The sequence below is a fragment of the Cynocephalus volans genome, chromosome 7, assembly GCF_027409185.1.
Source record: "Cynocephalus volans isolate mCynVol1 chromosome 7, mCynVol1.pri, whole genome shotgun sequence".
Taxonomy (NCBI): Eukaryota; Metazoa; Chordata; class Mammalia; order Dermoptera; family Cynocephalidae; genus Cynocephalus; species Cynocephalus volans.
This window is the reverse complement of record NC_084466.1, coordinates 155176903-155201635: the sequence shown is the minus strand read 5'-3', so window position 1 is coordinate 155201635 and position 24733 is coordinate 155176903. Positions and strand designations below refer to the sequence as shown.

Sequence of the window (24733 nt, the reverse complement as noted above, 5' to 3'; positions counted from 1 at the left end):
ACACATAGGGAACTGGAATTAATTCCATGCAGGTGCAGGGGATATTGGAGGTGGCTCTTGTTTGGCAGCATACTTTGAATCCCCTGACATTTTGTGCTTTAGAGTTCTCCATGCCCTGGCCTGCGCAACATGACAAACACACGGCTACATGGCTAACCCCATTTCATCTGTCCAAATTTGCCTTCAAAACATTCCAGAAGAAAAGAAAACACTATCATAAACATTATGTTGGTCAACCTCACATCTAAAGGGTAAACTAGTTCTTTACAGAAAACATTTCATCTTCTATAAAATGTTGTTTGATTTTTTTTTAGAAATCAAAGACAGTTGAATCAAGTCATTCTCTTAGTCACAACTGTACCTTGCCAATGTACCATTTCCTTCACAGTAAAATGCCCCTTGGAATTCAAGCTTCTTATCCTAACTCCTCAGCCTTGATTAAGGAAACAAGCTTTAATTTCTTTTCATCCACTCAGCTATTTTGGAGATAAACAGTTCAGTTTATTCACCTACCTGTTAGCTGGATGCTGCCAAGCTCTCCCCAGTCACAACCTGAGCATGAAAGGCAAAGTATGAGGTAGAGAAAACGGTAGTAAAATGATGGGGGGAAAAAGAAAAAGAGGTTAAAGGGGTGTCTGATCACCTACATCGTGTGCAGAGGCAGAAGCACTGATAGATTTTCTCTGTGCTTGGCATTGCCCTCGCCCTGGCATGTATATTAGATTTGCAATCCACCAGGAGCATGCACTTAAAATGGGGAGATAAGCCAAGTCAGCACACACTTGCATATTGCAAGCCACTTTGGAAGTACCAGGGGAGTTTTTTTACACCTGCTGCTGAGTAAAGAGTTCATCTCAGGTTCTGGGACAGAAAGAGGAAAGAAAAATGGAGGAAGTTACAGGAGAGGCTATGGGTGAATCTGAGAGGCTTTGGGAGACTTTTTGTAGACCTTTTAAGATATTTTATGTGGTTTTTCTCTGATTACAGAAGCATTAAAAAGCATTGAACTTTGCAACCAAAAATGTCAATTTTACTGTGTGATAATTCTTTTTAATTTGTGGGAACTTCAAAAGTTTGTGGAAAAATAGAATTGAGAGATAATACAAATTTTTCCATGAACTTTTTGAAGTACCGTCATAAAATAAAAATGTGTCAAGAAAACACAAGAGCATACATACCAAGTATGTGTCCTGAGCAGAACTGGATTAATTCATTATCTAAAGTTTAAACATCACCAGAAGGCAGGAGCATGCCCAGGGTCCTAGGCAGCCCTCACTGCCCAGAAGAAGGCAGGGACATACTGAAAACACCATTTTGGCACAAGTGGTCCACCACAGCCACTGGGCAGGTGGCCCACACACACAGAGAGTCACCAGCAGAGACCAGAAAAAGAAGCCTCTCTCCTCAAAGCCACACCAGAGTAATAGAAGATGCAACTGTTCTACCACATGATCAGACATCAGCCTAGAGATACCAGAAATATGAAAAACCAAGAAAATATGACACCACCAAAGGAATACAGTAACTCTCAAGTACCAGACCCCATAGAGCAGGAAACCCTTCAAATGACTGAAAAGGAATTCTGAGCAACAATCTTAAGGAAATTCAATGAGATGTAAGATTCAGTTGAACAACATAATGAAATGAGAAAAAATATCCAGGATATGAAGGAGGAAATTTACAAATAGATTAATACCTTACAAAGGAATGCAGCAGAACACCTGGAACTGAAGGATTCCTTCAATGAAATAAAAAACACAACTGAGAGCAAGCAGAAGAAAGAATTTCTGATCTCAAAGATAGTCTTTTGAAAATAACTCAGGTGCACAAAACAAAAAAGGAGAAATGAATTTTTTTTAAATGGAGAAAATTTAAGAGAGCTAGCAGACAACTTTAAGCGCACAAACATCTGAATTAGGGGAGTTCCAGAAGGAAAGGAGAAAAGGCATTGAAAACCTATTCAACAAAATAATAGAAAACTTCCCAGGTGTACGGAGTGACATGGACCTTCAGATCCAGGAGGCTAAAAGATCCCTAAACAGATTCAATCCAAAAAAGATCCTCTCTGAGACACATTATAGGCAAACTGGCAAAGCTCAAATACAAAGAATCCTAAAAGCAGCAAGAGAAAAGCATCAAGTCACTTATAAGGAAGTCCCCATCAGATTAACAGCAGATTTCTCAAGAGAAATTTTTCATGCCAGAAAAAAATGGGACGATATATTCAAAATACTAAAAGAAAAAAAACTGCCAGCCAAGAATACTATACCCAACAAGGCTATCCTTCAGCAATGAGGAAAAAATAGGGTATTTCCCAGACAAATAAAAACTGCAGAAGGTCACCACACATGACAAGCCCTGCAAGAAATCCTCAAGGGAGTCCTACATCTGGAATCTGAAAGATGATAATCACTGCCACAAATACATAAGAAAAAACAAAGCCCACTGGTAGAACAAAAATGCAAATGAGAAAGAGAAAGGAACTTAATCTTACCACCTCAAAAACTCAATAAAAAATAAAAGGGAAAGAAAGGAACAAAAGATATGTAAAACATCCAAATGAAAATCTATAAAATACCAGGAGTAAGACAGTATCTTTCAATAACAATCCTAAATATAAATGGATTAAATTCCCTGCTCTAAAGACACACTGAATGGATTAAAAAGCTACACCCAACTATGTGCTATCTTCAAGAGATTCATCTCACCTATAAAGACACACAAAGACTAATACTGAAGGGATTGAAAAAGATATACCATGCAAATTGAAACAAAAAGCAAACAGGAGTAGCTATTCTCATTATCAGATAAAATAGACTTTAAATCAAAAACCATAAAAAGAGGCAAAGAAGGCCACTATATAATGATATGTCTTCCAGCAAGAAGACATAACAATCATCAATATATATGCACTCAACACCAGAGCACCTAGATATATAAAGTAAACACTATCAAGCCTAAAGAAAGAGACAGACCCCAACATGATAATAGTAGGGGACCTGAACACCCCTCTCTCAGCACTGGACAGATCATCTAGCCAACAAATCAACAGAGAAACAAAGGATTTAAACCACACTTTAGACTAATTGGAACTCGAAGATATCTACAGAACATTTCATCCACAACTACAGAATACACATTCTTCTAATCAGCACATGGAACATTCTTCAGGATAGACCACATGTTAGGTCACAAATCAAGTCCCAACAATTTTTCTTTTAATTTCAAAAGAAAAAATAAACAAATTGGATTATATCAAACTAAAAAGCTTGTGTGCAGCAAAGGAAACAGTTAACAGAGTGAAAAGACAACCTACAGAATGGGAGAAAATATTTACAAACTATGTATCCAACAAGGGATTAACATCCAGAATATACAAGGAACCAAACAACAGTAAAAAAAAAAAAAAAAAAAAAAAACCCGGTAGCCCAATTAAAAGGTGGGCAAAGGAACTAAATACGCATTTCTCAAAGGAAGATGTACAAATGGCCAATATACACGTGAAAAAAATGCTGAACATCACTAAGCATCAGGAAGATGCAAATCAAAACCACACTGAGATATCATCTCACCTGTTAGACTGGCCACTATCAAAAAGGCAGAATAGAAAATACTGGGGAGGATGTGGAGAAAGGGGAACGCTCCTCAAACAACTACAGATAGAACTGCCATCCGATCCAGCAATCCCACTCCTGGGTATATACCTGAAGGAATGAAAATCTTTGTGTCGGAGGGACACCTGCACTCCCATGCTTATCACAGCTCTGTGATCAACCTACATGTCCATCAACAGATGACTGGATAAGGAAAATGTGGTGTGTGTGTATATGTATGTATGTGTGTGTGTGTGTGTATACACACACACACACCCCATGGAATACTACTCTACCATAGAAAGGAATGAATTTCTGTCATTTGCAGCAACGTGGATGAACTTAGAGAAAATCATGTTAAGTGAAATAAGTCAGGCAGAGAAAGAGAAATACCACATGTCCTCACTCATAAGTGGGAAGTAAAAAAAGATAAAATTTAAACAAAAACACGTCCAATGTCACATCTGAGAACAAGATTTCTGAACTCATGGAAAATTATTTCTCATTAAGGCCAAGTCAAGGAGTAGCAGATCAAAACCTAATTTTCTGCTGTCAAACTCAAACGTGCCATGATCCTAAAGGGAATCTGGCACCTTCAATTCATAGATTGGCCATTCTTTTAACAAGTAAAAACCTCATACAGGTGTTTTATCTATTTGGGTTTTTTAAAAAACATTTTCCCCATTAAATAGCATTTGAACCACATCTGCTGATATTTTCTCATACTCACTTTGAAGTTGTTTTTAAGACCTTAGTTTCCTGGAAGATGTTAGGAAGTGGTTTTCCTCAGTAAAATTTTTTTTTTTTTTTAATTTTATTTTGTCGATATACATTGTAGCTGATTATTGCTCCCCATCACCAAAACCTCCCTCCCTTCTCCCGCCCCCCTCCCCCCCAACAATGTCCTTTCTGTTTGCTTGTTGTATCAAGTTCAAATAATTGTGGTTGTTATATCTTCTCCCCCCCCCCCGGTTTGTGTGTGTGTGTGTGTGTGTGTGTGTGTGAATTTATATATTAATTTTTAGCTCCCTCCAATAAGTGAGAACATGTGGTATTTCTCTTTCTGTGCCTGACTTGTTTCACTTAATATAATTCTCTCAAGGTCCATCCATGTTGTTGCAAATGGCAGTATTTCATTCGTTTTTATACCTGAGTAGTATTCCATTGTGTAGATGTACCACATTTTCCGTATCCACTCATCTGATGATGGGCATTTGGGCTGGTTCCAGCTCTTGGCTATTGTAAAGAGTGCTGCGATGAACATTGGGGAACAGGTATACCTTCGACTTGATGATTTCCATTCCTCTGGGTATATTCCCAACAGTGGGATGGCTGGGTCGTATGGTAGATCTATTTGCAATTGTTTAAGGAACCTCCATACCATTTTCCATAGAGGCTGCACCATTTTGCAGTCCCACCAACAATGTATGAGAGTTCCTTTTTCTCCGCAGCCTCGCCAGCATTTATCGTTCATAGTCTTTTGGATTTTAGCCATCCTAACTGGGGTTAGATGGTATCTCAATGTGGTTTTGATTTGTATTTCCCGGATGCTGAGTGATGTTGAGCATTTTTTCATATGTCTGTTGGCCATTTGTATATCTTCCTTAGAGAAATGCCTACTTAGCTCTTTTGCCCATTTTTTAATTGGGTTGCTTGTTTTCTTCCTGTACAGTTGTTTGAGTTCCTTATATATTCTGGATATTAATCTTTTGTCAGATATATATTTTGCAAATATTTTCTCCCACTCTGTTGGTTGTCTTTTAACTCTTTTAATTGTTTCTTTTGCTGTGCAGAAGCTTTTTAGTTTGATATAATCCCATTTGTTTATTTTTCCTTTGGTTGCCCGTGCTTTTGGGGTCGTATTCATGAAGTCTGTGCCCAGTCCTATTTCCTGAAGTGTTTCTCCTATGTTTTCTTTAAGAAGTTTTATTGTTTCAGGGTGTATATTTAAATCCTTAATCCATTTTGAGTTGATTTTAGTATACGGCGAGAGGTATGGATCTAGTTTCATTCTCCTGCATATGGATATCCAGTTGTCCCAGCACCATTTGCTGAAGAGGCAGTCCCTTCGCCACTGAATAGGCTTGGTGCCTTTGTCAAAGATCAGCTGACAGTAAGTGTGTGGATTGATTTCTGGATTCTCTATTCTATTCCATTGGTCAGTGTGTCTGTTTTTATGCCAGTACCATACTGTTTTGGTTATTATAGCTTTGTAGTATAGCTTAAAGTCAGGTAGTGTTATTCCTCCCGCTTTATTTTTTTTGCTGAGCATTGCTTTGGCTATTCGTGGTCTTTTATTGTTCCATATAAATGTCTGAATAGTTTTTTCCATTTCTGAGAAAAATGTCTTTGGAATTTTGATGGGGATTGCGTTGAATTTGTATATCACTTTGGGTAGTATGGACATTTTCACTATGTTGATTCTTCCAATCCAAGAGCATGGAATATCTTTCCATCTTCTTGTATCCTCTCTAATTTCTCTCAGCAGTGGTTTGTAGTTCTCATTATAGAGATTTTTCACATCCTTGGTTAACTCAATTCCTAAGTATTTTATTTTTTTGGTGGCTATTGTAAATGGGCAGGCTTTCTTGATTTCTCCTTCTGCATGTTCACTATTGGAGAAAAGAAATGCTACTGATTTTTGTGTGTTGATTTTGTATCCTGCTACTGTGCTGAAATCATTTATCAATTCCAACAGTTTTTTTGTAGAGGTTTTAAGCTGTTCGATATATAGGATCATGTCATCTGCAAACAGGGACAGTTTGACTTCATCTTTTCCAATCTGGATGCCCTTTATTTCCTTCTCTTCTCTGATTGCTCTGGCTAGTACTTCCAACACTGTGTTGAATAGGAGTGGTGAGAGTGGGCATCCTTGTCTAGTGCCTGTTCTTAAAGGAAAAGCTTTCAGCTTTTCCCCATTCAGGATGATATTGGCAGTGGGTTTGGCATATATGGCTTTAATTATGTTGAGATACTTTCCCTCTATACCTAACTTACACAGGGTCTTTGTCATGAATGAGTGCTGAACTTTATCAAATGCTTTTTCAGCATCTATAGAGATGATCATATGGTCCTTGTGTTTGAGTTTATTAATATGGTGTATCACATTTATTGATTTGCGTATGTTGAACCAACCTTGCATCCCTGGGATGAATCCCACTTGATCGTGATGAATAATTTTTCATATGTGTTGCTGTATTCTGTTTGCTAGTAATTTAGTGAGGATTTTTGCATCTATATTCATCAAGGATATCGGCCTGTAGTTTTCTTTTTTGGTTATATCTTTACCTGGTTTTGGTATCAGGATGATGTTTGCTTCATAGAATGAGTTTGGGAGATTTGCGTCCGTTTCAATCTTTTGGAATAGTTTGTAAAGAATCGGTGTCAATTCCTCTTTGAATGTTTGGTAAAATTCTGCTGTGAATCCATCTGGTCCTGGGCTTTTCTTTGTTGGGAGCCTTCTGATAACAGCTACAATCTCCTTTATTGTTATTGGTCTGTTCAAATTTTCTACGTCTTCATGGTTCAGTTTTGGGAGCTTGTGGGTGTCCAGAAATTTATCCATTTCCTCCAGATTTTCAAATTTGTTGGCGTATAGTTGTTTATAGTAGTCTCGAATGATTCCTTGTATTTCAGATGAATCAGTTGTAATATCGCCTTTTTCATTTCTAATTTTTGTTATTTGAGTCTTCTCTCTTCTTTTTTTTGTTAGCCATGCTAATGGTTTGTCTATTTTATTTATCTTTTCAAAAAACCAACTTTTTGATTCGTTGATCTTTTGAATTGTTTTTTGGTTTTCAATTTCATTCAGTTCTGCTCTGATCTTAATGATTTCTTTCCGTCTGCTAACTTTAGGTTTGGATTGTTCTTGTTTTTCTAGTTCTTTAAGGTGAAGTGATAGGTTGTTCACTTGCCATCTTTCTATTCTTCTGAAGTGAGCATTTAATGCAATAAATTTTCCCCTCAATACTGCTTTTGCAGTATCCCATAGGTTTTGGTATGATGTATCATTGTTTTCATTAGTTTCAATAAACTTTTTGATTTCCTGCTTGATTTCTTCTTGGACCCATATGTCATTAAGTAGAATGCTGTTTAATTTCCATGTGTTCGTATAGTTTCCAGAGTTTTGTTTGTTATTAATTTCTAGTTTTAATCCATTGTGGTCTGAGAAGATACATGGGATAATTCCAATTTTTTTGAATTTATTGAGACTTGATTTGTGACCTAATATGTGATCTATCCTGGAGAATGATCCATGTGCTGATGAGAAGAATGAATATTCTGAGGTTGTTGGGTGGAATGTTCTGTAGATATCTGCCAATTCCAATTGGTCTAGAGTCTTGTTTAGATCTTGTGTTTCTCTACTGATTCTTTGCCTAGATGATCTGTCTAATATTGACAGTGGAGTGTTCAGGTCCCCTGCTATTATGGTATTAGTGTCTATTTCCTTCTTTAGGTCTAATAGAGTTTGTTTTATAAATCTGGCTGCTCCAACATTGGGTGCGTACATATTTATGATTGTTATGTCTTCTTGATGGATCAGTCCTTTTATCATTAAGTAGTGTCCCTCATTGTCTCTTTTTATGGTTTTTAGTTTAAAGTCTATTTTGTCAGATATAAGAATAGCCACTCCAGCTCGTTTTTCTTTTCTGTTTGCATGGTAAATCTTTTTCCATCCTTTCACTCTTAGTCTGTGTGAATCTTTATGGGTGAGGTGGGTCTCTTGTAGGCAGCATATAGTTGGGTCCTGCTTTTTGATCCAGTCAGCCAGTCTGTGTCTTTTAATTGGGGAATTTAAGCCTTTAACATTAAGAGTTGTTATTGAAAGGTGTTGATTTATTCCTAGCATTTTATTGGTTGTTTGGTTGTCTTAGGTGTCTTTTGTTCCTTGCTTTCTGATTTACTGTTTGGTTTCTTTGTTTGTTGGTTCCTTAGGTTGTAGATAGTGTTTTTGTTAGCTTGTTTTCTCTTCATGAATGCCATTTTTATTGTACTAGCGGGTTTAGATTTTTCTTAGGTTTTTATGGCAGTGGTAGTTATTTTTCAGGAACCAAACCCAGTACTCCCTTGAGGATTTCTTGTAAGGGTGGTCGTGTGGTAGTGAACTCCCGCAGTTTTTGTTTGTCTGAGAAATATACTATTTGCCCCTCATTTCGGAAGGATAGCCTTGCAGGGTAGAGTATTCTTGGCTGGCAATCTTTGTCTTTTAGTATTTTGAAAATATCATCCCATTCCTTTCTAGCTTTTAGGGTTTGTGATGAAAAGTCTGATGTTAACCTGATTGGGGCTCCCTTATAGGTGATTTGACGCTTCTCTCTTGCAGCTTTTAAGATTCTCTCTTTGTCTCTGAGTTTTGCCAATTTGACTATGACATGTCTTGGAGAAGGCCTTTTTGGGTTGAATACGTTTGGAGGTCGTTGAGCTTCCTGGATCTGAAGATCTGTGATTTTTCCTATACCTGGGAAGTTTTCTGCCACTATTTTGTTGAATATGTTTTCAATGGAATCTCCATTTTCCTCCCCTTCTGGAATACCCATGACTCGGATATTTGAGCGCTTGAGATTGTCTGATATCTCTCTCAGATTTTCTTCCATGTCCTTGATTCTTTTTTCTTTCTTTTTGTCTGCTTGTGTTATTTCAAACAGCCCATCTTCAAGTTCAGAGGTTCTCTCTTCAACTTCGACAAGCCTGCTGGTTAAACTCTCCGTTGTGTTTTTTATTTCGCTGAATAACTTCTTCAGTTCAGCAAGTTCTGCTACATTTTTTTTCAGGACATTGATTTCCTTGTATATTTCCTCTTTCAGATCCTGTATACTTTTCCTCATTTCATCATGATGTCTAGCTGAGTTTTCTTGTATCTCATTCAGTTTCCTTAGAATTATCACTTGAAATTCCTTGTCAGTTATTTCAAGGGCTTCTTGTTCTATAGGATCTGGAGTATGAGATTTATTAACTTTTGGTGGTGTACTTTCTTGATTTTTTGTATTTCTGGTGTCTTTTTTTTGGTGTTTATTCATTGTGGCAGGGGGTTTCACAGTCCACCGGTTTGAGACTAATGACTTAACTAGGATGTTGCTGTGGTTGCCAATTTGGTATGGCTCCCACCGTGCCTGCTCAGTTGGCCTCTAGTGTCTTGTGTGTGTGGTTGCCTCGGGTCTTGGGCTTCTCCGGGGATCCACCTTTCTGGTCAGCTTGGACTCTGCTGGACTGGTGGATCACGTACCACAGGGTGTGTGATCTGTGTTGAGCTTTCACTTCCTGTACAGGACTTCTCCCCGTTCCATGTGCTCTGGCCCAGGCTGTTAGATCGTGCAGTGGCGACCCCACCGGGTGTGTGGTTTCTGTCGAGTCTCCGCCTCCCTGGCCGCACGTTTCCCTCCTCTGTGCTGGGCTGGGGTGTGTCTTCTGCACCCCTCGTCTATCAGCTGGGCCTTCAAGACCCTGCTCAGCACTGCCTCGCCCAGGAAGTCTACCAGGTTTCTGCTAGGCACAGACGACCGGTCTCTCTGGGTGCCTTTGTAGCACTGTGTAGATCTTTCTCGGGTCTTGTTCACCTTTGTATCCCCCCGGTATAAACCGAGTCTAGTGCCCGCCTGCAGCCTGCTCTCTGGCAGGTTCAAGCGGACCTGGGAACTCTCCTACCACACTATTCCCAACCAGAAATTCGTTAGGCTTTTTTCCAAACTGGTGGTCGCAGAGATGGTATCTGCCTCCCAGTAACAGGAAGTTTACCGGGCCGGAGTCCAGGGTGTGGTGGAGTGACAATCGGCCCGCCCGTACTCCCTTGCCCTCCCAACACTGGTCGGGACGCCCCACACCCCCAGTCCCGCCAGAGAACCGCGGAGGGAGTGGGAGAGGAGGCCGGCCCGCAGGGTCCGGAAAGCCCCGCGCCAGGCCAAGCAAATGGGCTCAGTGATGGCCGAGCAGGGCGGAGCTGCCCGTACCTGGGAAAATGGAGGCAGCACCGGGGGTTGAGTGGCCTGGTGGTGCAGGCGGGAGCCGCGTGGGCATCCACCCCCCGAACAGAGCTGTGCCAGGGATCACTCACAGTGCTGTGCCAGGTCGGGCGCTCGCTCTGTCTCTGGTTTGTCGCCTTCCGTGTTCTCGGCGCTGTCGCCTCGGGCTGTTCAGTCGCGGCGCGGCTCGGGCGCTCCCAGGAATCTTCTTTAATGCCAGCCTGAAACCTCGAATCCTGAATAGGGCAGCTGGCCGCCTTCAGTGCGGCCCCAGTCTCCGGGATCCTGGCTGCATCCACAGCAGCCCTGGCGCCGTGTTCCCTGTTTCGAGACTCGCTTTTGCAGCTAAGAATCAGTTCTTTTCCTGCTCCACACTTCAAAGCTGTTGCCTGTAAATGAGGCAGCCTCTCCTGCCGGGGGCAAAGTGGTGTTGAGCCCCCACGACCGGCCAGCAGCAGCAGTCCTCCCTTAAGAGATGGCGCGAGGAAGGTCCACAAGTTTCCCGGCTGCCTGAGGCCCAGTGGCCACCTTTTCCACCTCAGCTACTCCGCGCCAGCCGCCGCAGCCGCCGCCATCTTGAAAAAAACCCTCAGTAAAATATTATCAGTGAGAATTGTAATAGTGAATTTCTAAAGTTGTTTCTCCAGTCAGATTAGCTTCTTCGGTAGAATTATAGGAAACAAAAAAGAGCAACTGAACCCATCTCTTGGAAAGATTGATTTTTGCTGAACCAAAGTCTTTTCCTGAAAAAGCAGAGAGGCCCATGAGAATATTTACCCATCCTATTTCTGGCACTACTTGTCTGCACTGCAGAAATTTCAGCAAAACAGAAGTGACAGGATTAATTTCTGTTTTTATTCTTATAATCAATGGTGTGTGTGAATGTGTGTGTATGTTGGGGTGTGTTAATTTTTTTTTTTTTTGGTACAAGGAGCGTTAGTGGTGTTTTGAATTGTTATAAAATAGCAAATATTTATACAGCACTAAGTATGTGGCTGGACCACAGGGTTCAGCACTCACAAGCATTTCCGACCCTCTCAGTGAACCTAAGAGGCAGATAGTATCCTTAGCCCCATTGTACAGAGGAGGAAACACGGTACAGTGAGGGTAAATGACTTGTCTGGTAAGGCACCCAGAAATGTGAGAGCACCAGTTCAAACTCACGTTCTTTGCTTCAGACTTAAAACAGATGCACATATGGATGGCTGGTTAGATGGAAAGGAAGAAGAAACCACAAAGAAAACAGGCAGGGTTATCATATTTTAGACCACCTGACTGCTTCAGCAATCTTTAATTCATCTTTCCCCCAATTTTGCTTCAGAGATATAAGGTAATGAGGAAGAGGGGGGAACCTTCTGGCATCATGCAGAACCTCTGTTTTGTAACAAAAGAGCACTGTCATGCTCCAGTCACTCTAGTCTTAATTGGAATAAGCTGTCATTCAGAATCATAACAGTAGCTGGAGTTGCACTTTGGATGTCTGCAGCACCTTAAATGAAGTTGGCTCCATGCATTTTCTGTACAGGTAGAGATGTGCAGTTCCCTGTTTCTGACAGACACAACATTTCTCCTCAACACCTTATCTGTGTTGTATACAATATACAGTACTTTGTAAAACAAGATGGGCCAGTCAGATACGCTCTCTTATAAGAAAAGTCTGCAAGACAATCAAATTTTGCTTAAGGAGCCCTAGGTTAGGGTGAGGGGTGGTGGCTATCACAAGGAGGTTCGTATTCCAGTCCCTTCCTTAACCTATAAAAAAGGAGATGAACGGTTAATGATTAACTGGTGCCAATATTGGTAAACAACAGCTACACATTCATAAGTGCTTTGTCAGGGTATAAATGTAAGCAACACAGATTAATTTAAACCGTGACTTTAGATCAAGTGATGACCAGTTTGCTCTGAGGCTGAGCCCAAACTTTGTTCAATGGAATGTATTCAGCTTTGACTGAATGAGGGCCTGTCCCCTTCTGACCTGTGTGGGTGTCTGATACGTAAACCACTGCTTGTAGAGTCTGGAAATCTGATGATGTAGGCCCTTGCTCATCAGAAATGCCAGTTTGTAATGAGAAAAGGAAATCCATTTGTCAGTATGTTCTCCTAAGGAAGTAAGATGAAATATGAGAAAGCTGATCTTTATGAAAGCCTTCATTAATACAGGCAAACCACAGGCTGATAACTGAGAAAAGGAGCTGGAAAGTGTCCTTCCTGTGCTCACTGTGCTTTTCAGATCTTACCCTTTCACCCAAGACCTTTCTCCAAGACCACCTCTCCTCTGAGCCGTTCTGCAGTTCCCCAAGTCCCCGTTGCTCACCTGCTGCTTTAGCCTGGGGTTGCCTGTGTATCTGTTCGGCCCCACCTCTGAAGGCACAGACTGAGCTATTTTCTGTCTCAGGCACACCTCAGTGCAGCCCCTTGAACACAGTGAATGTGTAAGAAATATGCTGAATTGATGTGGATTTTAAATAGTAAAAAAAAAAAATAAGTTGTCACAGTATCAGTCATTCTCTATGGGGCCATCACACTCAGAGAGTCATGAATTAATGAAAGGGAAGGAGTCCATTCCTCCTGTAAATCTAAAATGCAGCTACCAAGGTTTTGAACTCCTGCTAACCTCTCCCTGCCACCTACCCAGTACTTCCAGAAACTTTAACTGGATTTTCTTTGCTTTCATATCATATACTAATTATTCACGTGACAAACCCATTGTCTTTAAAGGCATCTGTCATGTGGAGGCACCATCCCTCTCTGGAGAGAAACATTTCCGAGGGAAGTCATTGAAGTGATTACAGTGTTCAAGGGGGTGTTTGTTTTCCAACCATTTGTTACTATCCACATGCAAGTTGTATGTGAAAAACGGATGCCTGATATTTTACCCTTTACATTTAATAGGTAATGTATGCCTGTAATTAAAAGTCTCAACAGCATAGAGGGTTGCACAAAGAACAGAGTCTCTCGCCCACCTCTGTCACCAGGCTTCCTCCCCAGAAGCGATCACTGTTACTATGCTTTTGTAAAACACCTGTCGGGATACAATGAATAGTCTCAGTTCTACCTTTCTCTGCAGAGAGAAATTATGGAAATTTTCAAACACTCGAAATTGAAGAGTACAGTGAAACCCTACCATCACCCGCTTCAGCAGCTGTCGACTTGATATCACTCGTTTGATCTTTTAGCCTTATTTTGAATTAAATGGCAGCATGTTACATGCTTGTTTCCCTTTGGTTATTCCATGTCAATTACATGCACATCTGCCTCACTCTGCATAGTACTGGCTGCACAGCATTTCATTGTGGAGCCATATCACCATTTACTTAGCGTGTCCCTTACTGATGACCATATGGGTCATTTCCAATCACTGGCTACTTCACACAGGTATATTCTTGCCCGAGATGTCTGTGGGATAAACTGCTGAAACCACAATTGCTGTGCAAAGGCCATATATATTTAGAAGTTCCATAGATTTGGTGGAACTGCCTCTAAAAGTGTTGTCCCAGTTTCTATTTCCAACTCCTCACCCACACAGTGTGCTCAGATTTTTCTGATCTTTGCCACTATGATAGGTAAAAAAAGAAAAAAAAAATGGTATCTATGTATTTTTTCCTATAAATGAGATGGAACATTTTTTCACAGGTTTAAGATCATTTTTCTCTTTCATGAACTGCATTTTTATCTTCGCCAATTTTTATTGTCATGTTTAGAAAGGCCTGACAACCCAAAGGTCATATTTTTCCATTTTTTATACTTTTATGATTTCTTCTTTACATTTAGGTATCCGATCTGTTTGCTATTTTAGTGTATAAAATGAAGTTGGAATCAAACTTTATTTTTTAGATGACACCTAGTAATCCTGCACACCATTTATTGTATTTGTGTGCACTACTTATTTGTCCTATATTAGCCTATATTTTGTTAGCCTGTATTTTTTTTTTTGTTAGGTTTATCTGGTTCCTCATCCCCACCCTACCCTCAGAGAACCAGCTTGAGATTTTATGTACAATCTTCCTTTCACTACCATTAGACAACCTTAAAAATGTTAATGTCCCCTCTACACGACAATAGTAACTGCCTTATTAGACTCCGTGATAGTTAAATGAAAGTTTCTATTATGAGAAAGTGTGTGCATAATGAATATTTGATAAATAACAGTTAATTCTACTTTTCTAATTTATTTTATGCTTTTATCTCTACTATTTCCCTTTTTTTCCCATAGGTTTCCCTAATTTCTTATATTAGATCCTTATTTCACTTTTATTCACACTTTATTAATGTAAGCATTTGAGTCTAGGAATTTCCCTCTATACACTGCTTTACCTGTGCACATTGGTTCTACCTTGTAGTGTATTTTATATTTTGAAAATCTACATTTTTGTTGTTGTTGTTTGTTTTCCTCTTTGGTCCAAAGACTGAAACTTTTTGTTGTTAGTTTTTAAAATATTCAAAATATAGAAAAATAAAAATCCAAAATTCACTCACATCTATACACAGAAATAACCATTGTTCCATGCCTTTCTGTACACAGTGTATGTACCCATCTAAATTCCAGATATATAAAATGTATACACTCTCCTTTTTAAAAAAAAGGAAAAAGAAAACATTACAGATAATGTCACTATGGCTGCCTCTGCCCCACTTCCAGATACAATCACTGTTTTGGTGTTGATTTTTCTTTTTTATAGAACCTTTAGAATATTTTTATATAAATACATATCCATGAATAATGTTTTTAAACTTACACAAATGGTATCAAAATATACTTACCTCCATGCAATTTGCATTTATACTCATCAGTGTTTTACTTTGCTTCTAGAAGTTCTCTTTGGTTCTAATTCCTGTGGTATACATACACTATAGAATACTACTCTGCCATAAAAAAGAATGAAATAGTCCCATTTGCAACAACATGGATGAACCTGGAGAAACTTATGTTGAGTGAAACAAGCAAAACACAGAGGGATAAATACCTCATGTGCTCACTCATATGTGGGAGCTAAGAGAGAAAGAAGGAAAGAAAGAAAGACCACAGTAGTGCCGTGATCCAGCAGAGGGAGGGAACATTCCTAGGGCTACAAATTGGAGTTGAGGAGAGAGGTGGTGGGGGAGGGACGTTGGGGCATAATTGGGAGGGGACAAAGGGTATGCCCCCACATCACAGGCAGGAGGGTGGACAATCAGCTTTGTATGTCATGAATATTCGTAATAAATAAATAACACAAATATGCTAGCTTACCATTTATATCTAAACACAGTAAGAAAATTTGTTCTAGGCACTGGCTGGTCAGCTCAGTTAGTTAGAACACAGCCTTATAACCCCAAGGTCATGGGTGCACATCTCTGTACCAGCCAGCCTGAAAAAAAAAAAAAAATTTGTTCTAATGATTACAAAATCTGAAGTCTTTGAGTATGTTATTGCTAAGTTTTTATTGCTTCTTACACATGGTTTCTTACTTCTTTGTATGCTTTTTTACTGGGAGTTCACTTTTTTGGAAAATTATCTGTGATAGTTCTTTGAAGACTAAAATAAAGGTGCAGTCCTTGCTAGAGTGCTTGTTTTCCTTTGCCAGGTTCCCTGGGGGCAGTGCCGGTTTGGGATTACCTTAAATAGCTTGGGGCTTATTGAATCACCCGGGTGATATGATTTCAGCTTCAAGTCCTCGTGGATGATTTGTAGTTTCGGATTTATTTTTCTACCTTAGTCTGCCCAGCACCAAGGGAGCTCTCCTTGCTATCTGCTAGGGATAGGGAGTAGTATGGCATTTACTTCTAGAGTATTCTTAACCTGAGGTCTCCTTTGCAGAGCCCAGCTTTATTTGGGAGGAGTCAGGAAGAGATGATCTCTCATTGAACCTGGGCATTCAGATTCCACCCAAAGGTCATAACATTTCTGTATTCCTCACCGTAAAAGGGTATCAGAGCCAAACTCAGGTTTCCCTAATTTGGCAGATGCCTTCAGCTTTAGTGTACTACTTAACCTCTCCAGGCTTCTTCTTAGTAAGATGTCATCAGGCCAAAATCCACCTTGTAGCTCTTCAACGCTTAAGAAAAATTTAAAATATATATTTTATCCAACAATTTTAGTGGTTTTGGGGTAGGTCACAATAACACACTCTGCCATATTACTGGAAATGGAAGACCCACCTCTCAACTGTGATTAGTTCTACAATGCCTGCACTGTTTTGGTTGATAACATTTATGTTCTGTTTTATAGCCATAATTCTTACAATTTTTTTCAGCCAGAGATAGGCCGAGTATGTTGTATAGTAAAACATGTTTATGCTGCCTCAGCCTTGTGTGAGCTGGTCAGGGATCTCCAAGGCATCTCTGGCATTTTCCTGTGATGACATCCAGTCTTCCTGTGGCGATCTCTGGATAAGCAGGACATGTTTACTCTTGTTTATCATGTGGAAGTTGGTAACAGTTGGGAATTTTTTATGATGATGGTCAAGGCAAAGGGGTTATATTTGTATTTTAAAATGTTTTCAAACCTCTGAAAAATTTGAAATATGTGGTTATTGCTATAACATGAGCAGAAAATGGAAGCATGAGACAACCTATTTAATAGCATACCTGGGTTTTTCTCCAATATCTGGAAGGGGCTTAGAGAAAGCAGTGGAGTTTGAATTCCTCATTTCCTTGTTTAAAATGAAAACAGATCTAAAGTACTTATCGAGAGTGAGCGACCTGGCCTGGAGTCACTTCTCAGCTCCCTTCAGATTCTTCTGGCCAGGCTGGACTTCTTTGGGGAAGCCCAGGTTTGTGTTTTTAAAGGGCAGCATGAAAAGCAACACCTGAAAGGGGGCATGGAAATTTCACCCCTTCCTGCAAGGTCCAACACATGTGCAGCTGGTATTCCTCGCCAAATGTTTCATGGATTCCCAGCTCCACGCCTGATACCTGATAAGTGAGGGCACCTCTTCTTGGACCAACCCAGTTAGGCCTGGCGGGAAGCCAGCCTCTTGCCTAGGCAACAGCTTTTCATCCAAAACATGCCTTGGACACAGCCAGAGGAAGCAAAGGGGTGCCTGTGTTGACCCTCGATTTGAAGTCAGAACTTACAGTCAACACCTTAGTTCTTTGAGCTTTTGTCACTATGGTGACCAGATATATAACTTATTGTCTGGAGCAGGAAACACATCTAAGTATGATTAATAATTAAATAGGATCATAAGCATAAGTTGGGAATGTCCCAAGCAAGCCAGAATGGATTGTCAGCCTAATAATCTACAGTTCTGTGATAAATCCAAATATATTATAACATAACATATACCTCACTTTTTCTCCAGCATTGCAATTAAAACATTATCTTTATTGTGAAGACTAGATACTCATTCATACTTAGAAGCAAAACTAGTATGACTTAGTAATGAATTATTTAATCACAAAGTTTCAGTTTTATGAGTAGGTGCATTCATTTTCACATTACACACTAATATCTTGCTCATAGTTTTCTGCTACCTTATAGGAAATGGAGCTTGACTGACGTGTTCCCTGAGTTTATTACCCAAAGCTTGCTGGTAGGGTTATGGTGCTCTTAGACGGTAAGTTCGCTCCATCAGTAGTGTTGTAGGAAAGCAGCATCACTCACTCACTCACTGGTTACCACATGCCCAGCCCTCAGAGCTTTAGTATCTCACTTACCCCTCAAATCAGCCCCATGAGGAAGGGGCTGTTCTTATTCCCCCAACCAATGAGGAAACTGCATGTGCTTAGGGAGCCTGTAAGGCAGAGCCTGGTTGAACACACAAACAGCCCGTGCTCTTTGACACATTGCATGGTCTCTCTTTCTAGCTAAGGAATTTGTTCTATTTTGTATTCTATAGCCTGTTAATGTTTCCTTTAACAAAAACTAATATAGAAATGTCACTATTAAGTCTGTCCCTTGTTCAGTGGCTCTTTCCTAGCCCAATCGGTCCACTGTTCCAACTTGGTTTATTTTCCACACAGCTGTGATTTACGAACTTCTTTACAAAAATACATGAAACAGTGATTATATTGTTGCATTCCTTCCACTGAGCCCCAGCTGCTGAAGAAATGTAATTTTAGTGTGATAAGTGCTGAGAGAAATTCAGCTCAAGTGTTTTAAAATCACGTTCGAGTGTTCCTGGATATATGGAGTACTGAGTTTTACAATGACTCGGACCATTATTAGGACATTCTTTCTCCCCTGAAGTTCTAGCACAGTTCCCTATAGACCTGTGCATTTACAAGTGCTTCTAGGCTCCAGGGACAGGTGCAGGTGTCCTGGCATCTACACTCCCCTGGGCCCAAGAGGAGAGCTGTGTGGACACTGACTTCCCAACCCAGAGCCAAGGAACCCTTTCTCTCATGGGTAGATAAGGGAGGGGCCACATGAAAACAAGTGGCTTGTGGCTTTACTGTTAAACTGTTATTTTTCTCATAGTTCCATTAAACATTTTTAAATCTGTGGTGTGAGGGAATGCTGATTATAAATAATTATGTGCTGGGAACTTCCCACGCAGTATTTTATTTAATCCTCACAAAGATGCTGTGAGATGGGTCTTGTTTCCCCCCATTTCCCAGAGGAAGAAATTGAGGTTTGCAGAGCTCGAGTGACTTGCATATGTCTTAAAGCATTGGTCTTTGGTTAAACCCCAAAGTAGAATAACCCCAAGTTCATTGTCTGCCCAGCGCCCTCGTTGACCTCTGGTGAATGCAGTCCCCCCTCCCCACTTAGCTTTCCCATGGAGCTTTACTTGTCCCTCAAACCACTGTGTTGAGTCTGTGAACTGAGTATGAGAAAGTACTTTGGCAGAAGAACCACAGTGCATTTCGACGAGCAGTCTGGATCAGCCCTTGGTAGAGTGACCCTACACGGACGGACAAAGAAAGAGTGGTCATCCTCATTATCTAATCCATTGCACTTGAATGAGCCCTGTTACATGATTCTGGCAAAAGTGAAGAAATGAAGGTGATGTTTGAATTTCACCAACTCCTCATTGTAGGCCTTTATAAGTTGAAAGGGAGCCTGAAGGCACAGGGAGGTTTACATGCCTTGGGTAGCATTGGCAGAGAAACCCCAACATCAACTATACTGGCAAGGCATGTGGTGAACGGCACAGGATCTGAAGACCCACATTCGAGTGCTTGTAACTATATGATTCTATGGATATGTCTTCTAAATGTTAGAGAAAATTTTAGCAAGGTTAACAAAGGTCAGCCCCCTCTCACCCCACCTTGCATGGAGAGAGGATTATATTCAGAAAGTGAAATCCATGCCACACAGCAACTTCCCATTCCCTAGATCCCGCTTTTCAGGGGAGTCTGATGGCTCCTGGAGTCAACATCTGGTCACAGAGATGGGTAATCACGCGTAATCTTATGTTTATTGCAGGGAACTAGGAAGCCAAACCCTCCTCAGAAGCCTCTGCCTGCAGATCCTTTGAGCAGGATGACTCGGCTCCCCAACGCCTTGGCGAGGACCCAGGGACAGCAGGGGCCCGGGCTCCACCCAGCACCCATCAGGTCGGTGGAATGCAGCCGTGCCTCTCAAACGAGAGGCAGCTGAAGCAACCCTAGCCAGGATATGGGTGTGGGGGTCTAGGCCATGCCTTCTGCACTCCCCACAACTGAGAACAATGTAAAATAAATGCAAAGGCAGATATAAAAGTAACCAGGGAGCAGTCACCGTGAGCTTACAGGTAGCTCTTAGCAAGGGCCCCAGTGTACCTAAGAGATCAAACCAAGATGAAGCAGAGCTAGCATGCCTTGGAAAGCTGTGCATTGACAGGGGCCCAGCCTTATCTTCCAAAGACACAAAGAAGAAAAGCTACCACATGGTGTGATCATACGAAGGCTGGACACCACCTCCAAACTCTCACCAGATCTTAACAGACTCTGCCCAGTCGCTGGGGTCCCGAGACATTAGGTCTGGTTGGAGGGTCACAGATGAAACGAGGGGAATGTGAGGAGCAAGGCTAAAGTAGCTGCTGGGGAGCGGAGTGGGAGACCTGGTCTAACGGGGGGCTTCTCTGTACAACTGACAAAAGAAATCGCCTTTAAATATCTTCCCCTGCTGTGGTCATCTCTCACACTTTCCCACGGAGGACTAGCAAGGCATAGCCCTGGATCCCAACTTATGCAGGGAGGTTAATCCACTGGTGTGCTGGCACTGGCTCATGCTGGTTGGTGAGAGCTATTAAATTTCCAGGAATTTTGCAAGCTAGGTGATAAACCTAGCCAATGTTAAAGATTAAGTTTTATAAACAGCGATATAAATTATATTAAAAACAAAGGTAATAAATGCTCAAAACTCATTACTTCTAATTTTTTTCACCACATTGTGCTATAATTATCTGTGCTCTGGAGGTTGCACGCACCTGTTATTTCTGTCTGGTGCAACTGCATCATCATGGTGGCACCTTGAGATCAGCCACGGTGGGAGTATTTACACCGTGGCAATCAGCAAACACTGCATATCAGCTCTCCTTCCTCCCAGCAGGTTGTTAAACATGTACCAGCACACAGATGTGTTACACCCACAGCCAAGCCCTCTTCTGACTCACGTGCCCCCCCTTAGCAGGAAGCTTGCTTTATGAGCTCAAAAGAACCAGAGGTACTATGTTGGCCATGCCCTGGCCAGGGTTCAGTAATTCAGTATCTCTGGAGGGAAAGACACACTTTAGTGATTTCATTACAGCTCTTGGGAAGAATGGCCTGTGGGGGGGGCGGGGGGGAGGGAATAGCTGCCTAATAAATCTCAGAGATAAAGCCAGTCAAAGAGTCAGGACAACAGTTTAATTCCCGACTGCATAAATATAGAAAAATTGCATAGAATCCTATTAATTTCATTTTAGATGTATGTTGATCTTAAAGTTACTTTTTTTGTTCTATTTGAAGAAAAAAATTCTACTTTAAATGAACATAAGGGGAAGACCCCTTTTTTAAATGCCCTCAAGCAGTGACCTGTCTTCCCTCTGCCGACACCAGTACCAGCCAATTTTGGTCTTGTCCTGTGCATTCATTTTTGAGGGATCCCCTGTGTGCAGCTTTGCTCCCCACTCTATAGAACTGTGCTGTCCAGTACTGGAGCCACTAGGCATGTTGTGGCTGGTAAAAATCAAGATATGTGTAAGTGCAAACACACGCTGGATTTTGAAGACAAACTTTAAAATGTCAACTATCTCAATTTTTTATATTGATATTATATTGATGATAGAGATCTATATTGATATTGTTGACATAATATACTCTAGATATACTGGGTTAAATGATATTTATTACTAAAATTACTTTTGTCTATTTTTACTTTTTTCATGTGGCTACTAGAAAATGTAAAATTCCATACTTGTACGTGCCTCACATTTTTTCCATTGGACGATGATGTTCCAGACTCAATTACTAGATGGGAGGTGTAGCTCTGGAGAGGGCTCCTCTGGTGATAGTCGGTCATCAAACTCTAGAAATCCTCAACCCTGAGCAAGGCCGCTTAGTGATCTGCACCCCCTGCCAAATTCAAGAGTGGGCTCCAGCTCCTGGTATGGGAGGCAGTGGGATCTGACTCAAAACCCATCACAGTGTAGGAGAAAACATATCCAACCCGACTTCTGTATCTATAGAAATTGCTCTCCAGGCCTCTAACCACAGTTTTTTCTCCTCTCTTGATTGCTCTTGATTCAGACCTGCTCCTAAATGTCCACACCAAGTGCCCAGATCCACCCACACCGCCTCTATTAAGTGAGAAGCTGACACCGTTTCTCCACAGTGAAGACAGAAGTTTGCACTATCTTTCAACTCCAGTTGGAGTTATTATTTGTACCAACTCTTAGAATTTTTTTTTAATGTTTAAAACACCATTATTTTAAGAACTTTGAGCTACTGCCGTTCGGTGCTGTGCTGTGCTATGGTGCTCTGTATACTTGCTCAGGTACTTGTAAATTATTAATTTATGCGGAATGTTTGTTACAGTGCAGTGCGCTGTAGTGGCATTTTTACCATCACTGAGTTTTCCATGGAAGGAAGGCTTGTTTTTTAATATTTTAGTGAACTTGAAATATTCTGCTTGAGGAGATTCTGGACAGGATGTTTACTTTCTGATCAAGGCTTTATTGGAAAGAGGTTCCCCAACTACACATGGCTGTGGTTATGGTACCAGACACAGCTCAAGAGACCCCAGATGGAAACTCAAGGAAATTTCTGGAATCCCTATCTCAGACCAGAGCCAGGGATCATCAGGTCCAGGCTACAGTTGGCTTTCAGGGAAGCCCTGGGCCCCTTCACAGCTGACAAGGTGCCCTTTAGGGCTGTACCCTAAAGCTCGGGGACAGCCAAGAAGGATCTGGTTTCTGGCCAGGAAGCTCTGGCAAAAACCTGGATCACAGACAGCAGATTTAAGGTAGTATGGTCACCAGGATAGAGACTGGAACAGTAGGCCAGGCAGAAACTTGACCTTGAGCTGACCAGCCACAAGCACATCTAGACAGCAGGTAAAGAAGAAATATGTGGTATTGCTCAAGGTTTTGCTTTATAGAAACACCAAGAACTTCTAGTTATGCCTGCCCTTTACAAAGTGCAGTCATCAGCACATTATTTAAATTGTCGTGTCTCTACAAGCAAGCTGCTGCCTAGGCTGCAAAATTCCTCTCCTGTACTGTTTGGAGCTAAGCAAATCACCACATTGTCTTCCCAAGTGTAATGCACTGATCTTGTATTCAGACAGATAGATAAGGCTTTCCATGGGACCATAACTATTTTCAGATGTGAACTAGTTACCAGATCTAGTTGATCGATTCTGTAGATAAAAATCTCTTTTTACTGCAGGGTTCACCTTATTAAAAACTAGGCAGAATCCCTATGCTTGCAAAACCTACAAATGACCGTAAGTTACTACCAAGTTCTCTTTGGGGCATCCCATTTCCAAGCTTGGCTGCAGGAATCTGTTTTTATCATAGCGTCTGATTCTATTTCTTAAACACTTGCAACCCACCTGTTGAACATCAGAGAATGTGATAAGGAAATCAGTTTCCTAATCTTAACTACTCATGTAATGCAGGCTTGGGCAGCAGCCCCTTCAACCTTTTACTCTCCAAATGTCTGACTGGGGAGCCATATTCATGAGAACATCTTTAAGAGACCTACATCTAACGGCATGAAAAATCAAAAATACTCAGATAAGGTAAAATGCCATTATGCATCTGTCTTCTGGTGGGGTCATGTATGACTAGTTTTCACCTAAGGCAATTAACAGTAGTTCCATAATTCACTCTGAGTGTTTTATGATAGACTTCTTTGGGGTCATTTCAATGGTTTTCCTATGCCTTGAAGCAGAAAGAAAAATACGTACCAAGAATCCTGGTTTGCCTTCCAGAAAATAAAACTACATTCAACTTTTCCTATGTTCACCACTGTATCTAGACAACATAGTATTCATGACTATGGATAAACTAAATAGATCCATGTCACAAACACACACAAAAGGGAGCCCAGCTCTAATACATTCCGACTCTTATAGCATGCATCTGTTTATTATACAACTATTAATTTCTTAATGTAGAGCCATGATAGAAAATAGCACTGCTGATGAGATACATACAGATTTACTGTAACTGACATTACATTTGGTAATTGTATTAAGGCCAAAACATATACTATTGAAAAGGTTTACAGAATTTTATGGTGCATTATGTGGGCAGTGTCTGTACAGACGCCTGAATATTTAGATCTGGCATTTTAGCCCCTCCTCCTATTTGTGGGTAACAGGATAAGAACTTTCGTTTTCTTAGCTGTAATTCCTGTGCTTCTGTTTCAGAGAACCAGGAAGAGTTTGATATTAAAGGAGGTTAAAACTGTGATCTTACACCATGTCATCAATGGCCACTTAGGGGCTGTGGCTGATGACACATTCTGATCTCTACAGTACTAATTGCTTTTATGGAGCCATGCAATTTATTGCTGAATAAGAACATATTTAAAGCTAATATTTCTTTACAATGCACAAAGATTAAAGAAATAATACTTCAAAGATGCAATATTTATCAAATGAAGCTTATTTAGCAATAACTTTCATTTTAATATAACTTAGGAAAGGAACCAATAACCAGGGTTGATGGGGGGGAGGGAGCGAAAGTATCCCTCTCCCTTTTTATATACTAGCAAATGACGGAAACAAAAATCAATACTTATGTTTAGATGGCAACCTGACTATTCTTCAATATTTTTAAAAAT

General features: G+C 40.7%; 1 protein-coding gene across 1 annotated transcript in view; it reads left to right on the top strand.

Annotated features, from left to right (window-relative positions):
• Positions 1–22250, top strand: part of ADAM12 (ADAM metallopeptidase domain 12) — a 292198-nt gene extending 269948 nt beyond the window's left edge. Inside the window, exons 22-23 of the mRNA XM_063101619.1 lie at positions 19905–20035; positions 22190–22250. Of these exons, the coding sequence (XP_062957689.1) occupies positions 19905–20035; positions 22190–22250 (192 nt within the window). The remainder of the gene's footprint in view (positions 1–19904; positions 20036–22189) is intronic.
• The last annotated feature ends 2483 nt before the right edge of the window (positions 22251–24733 follow it).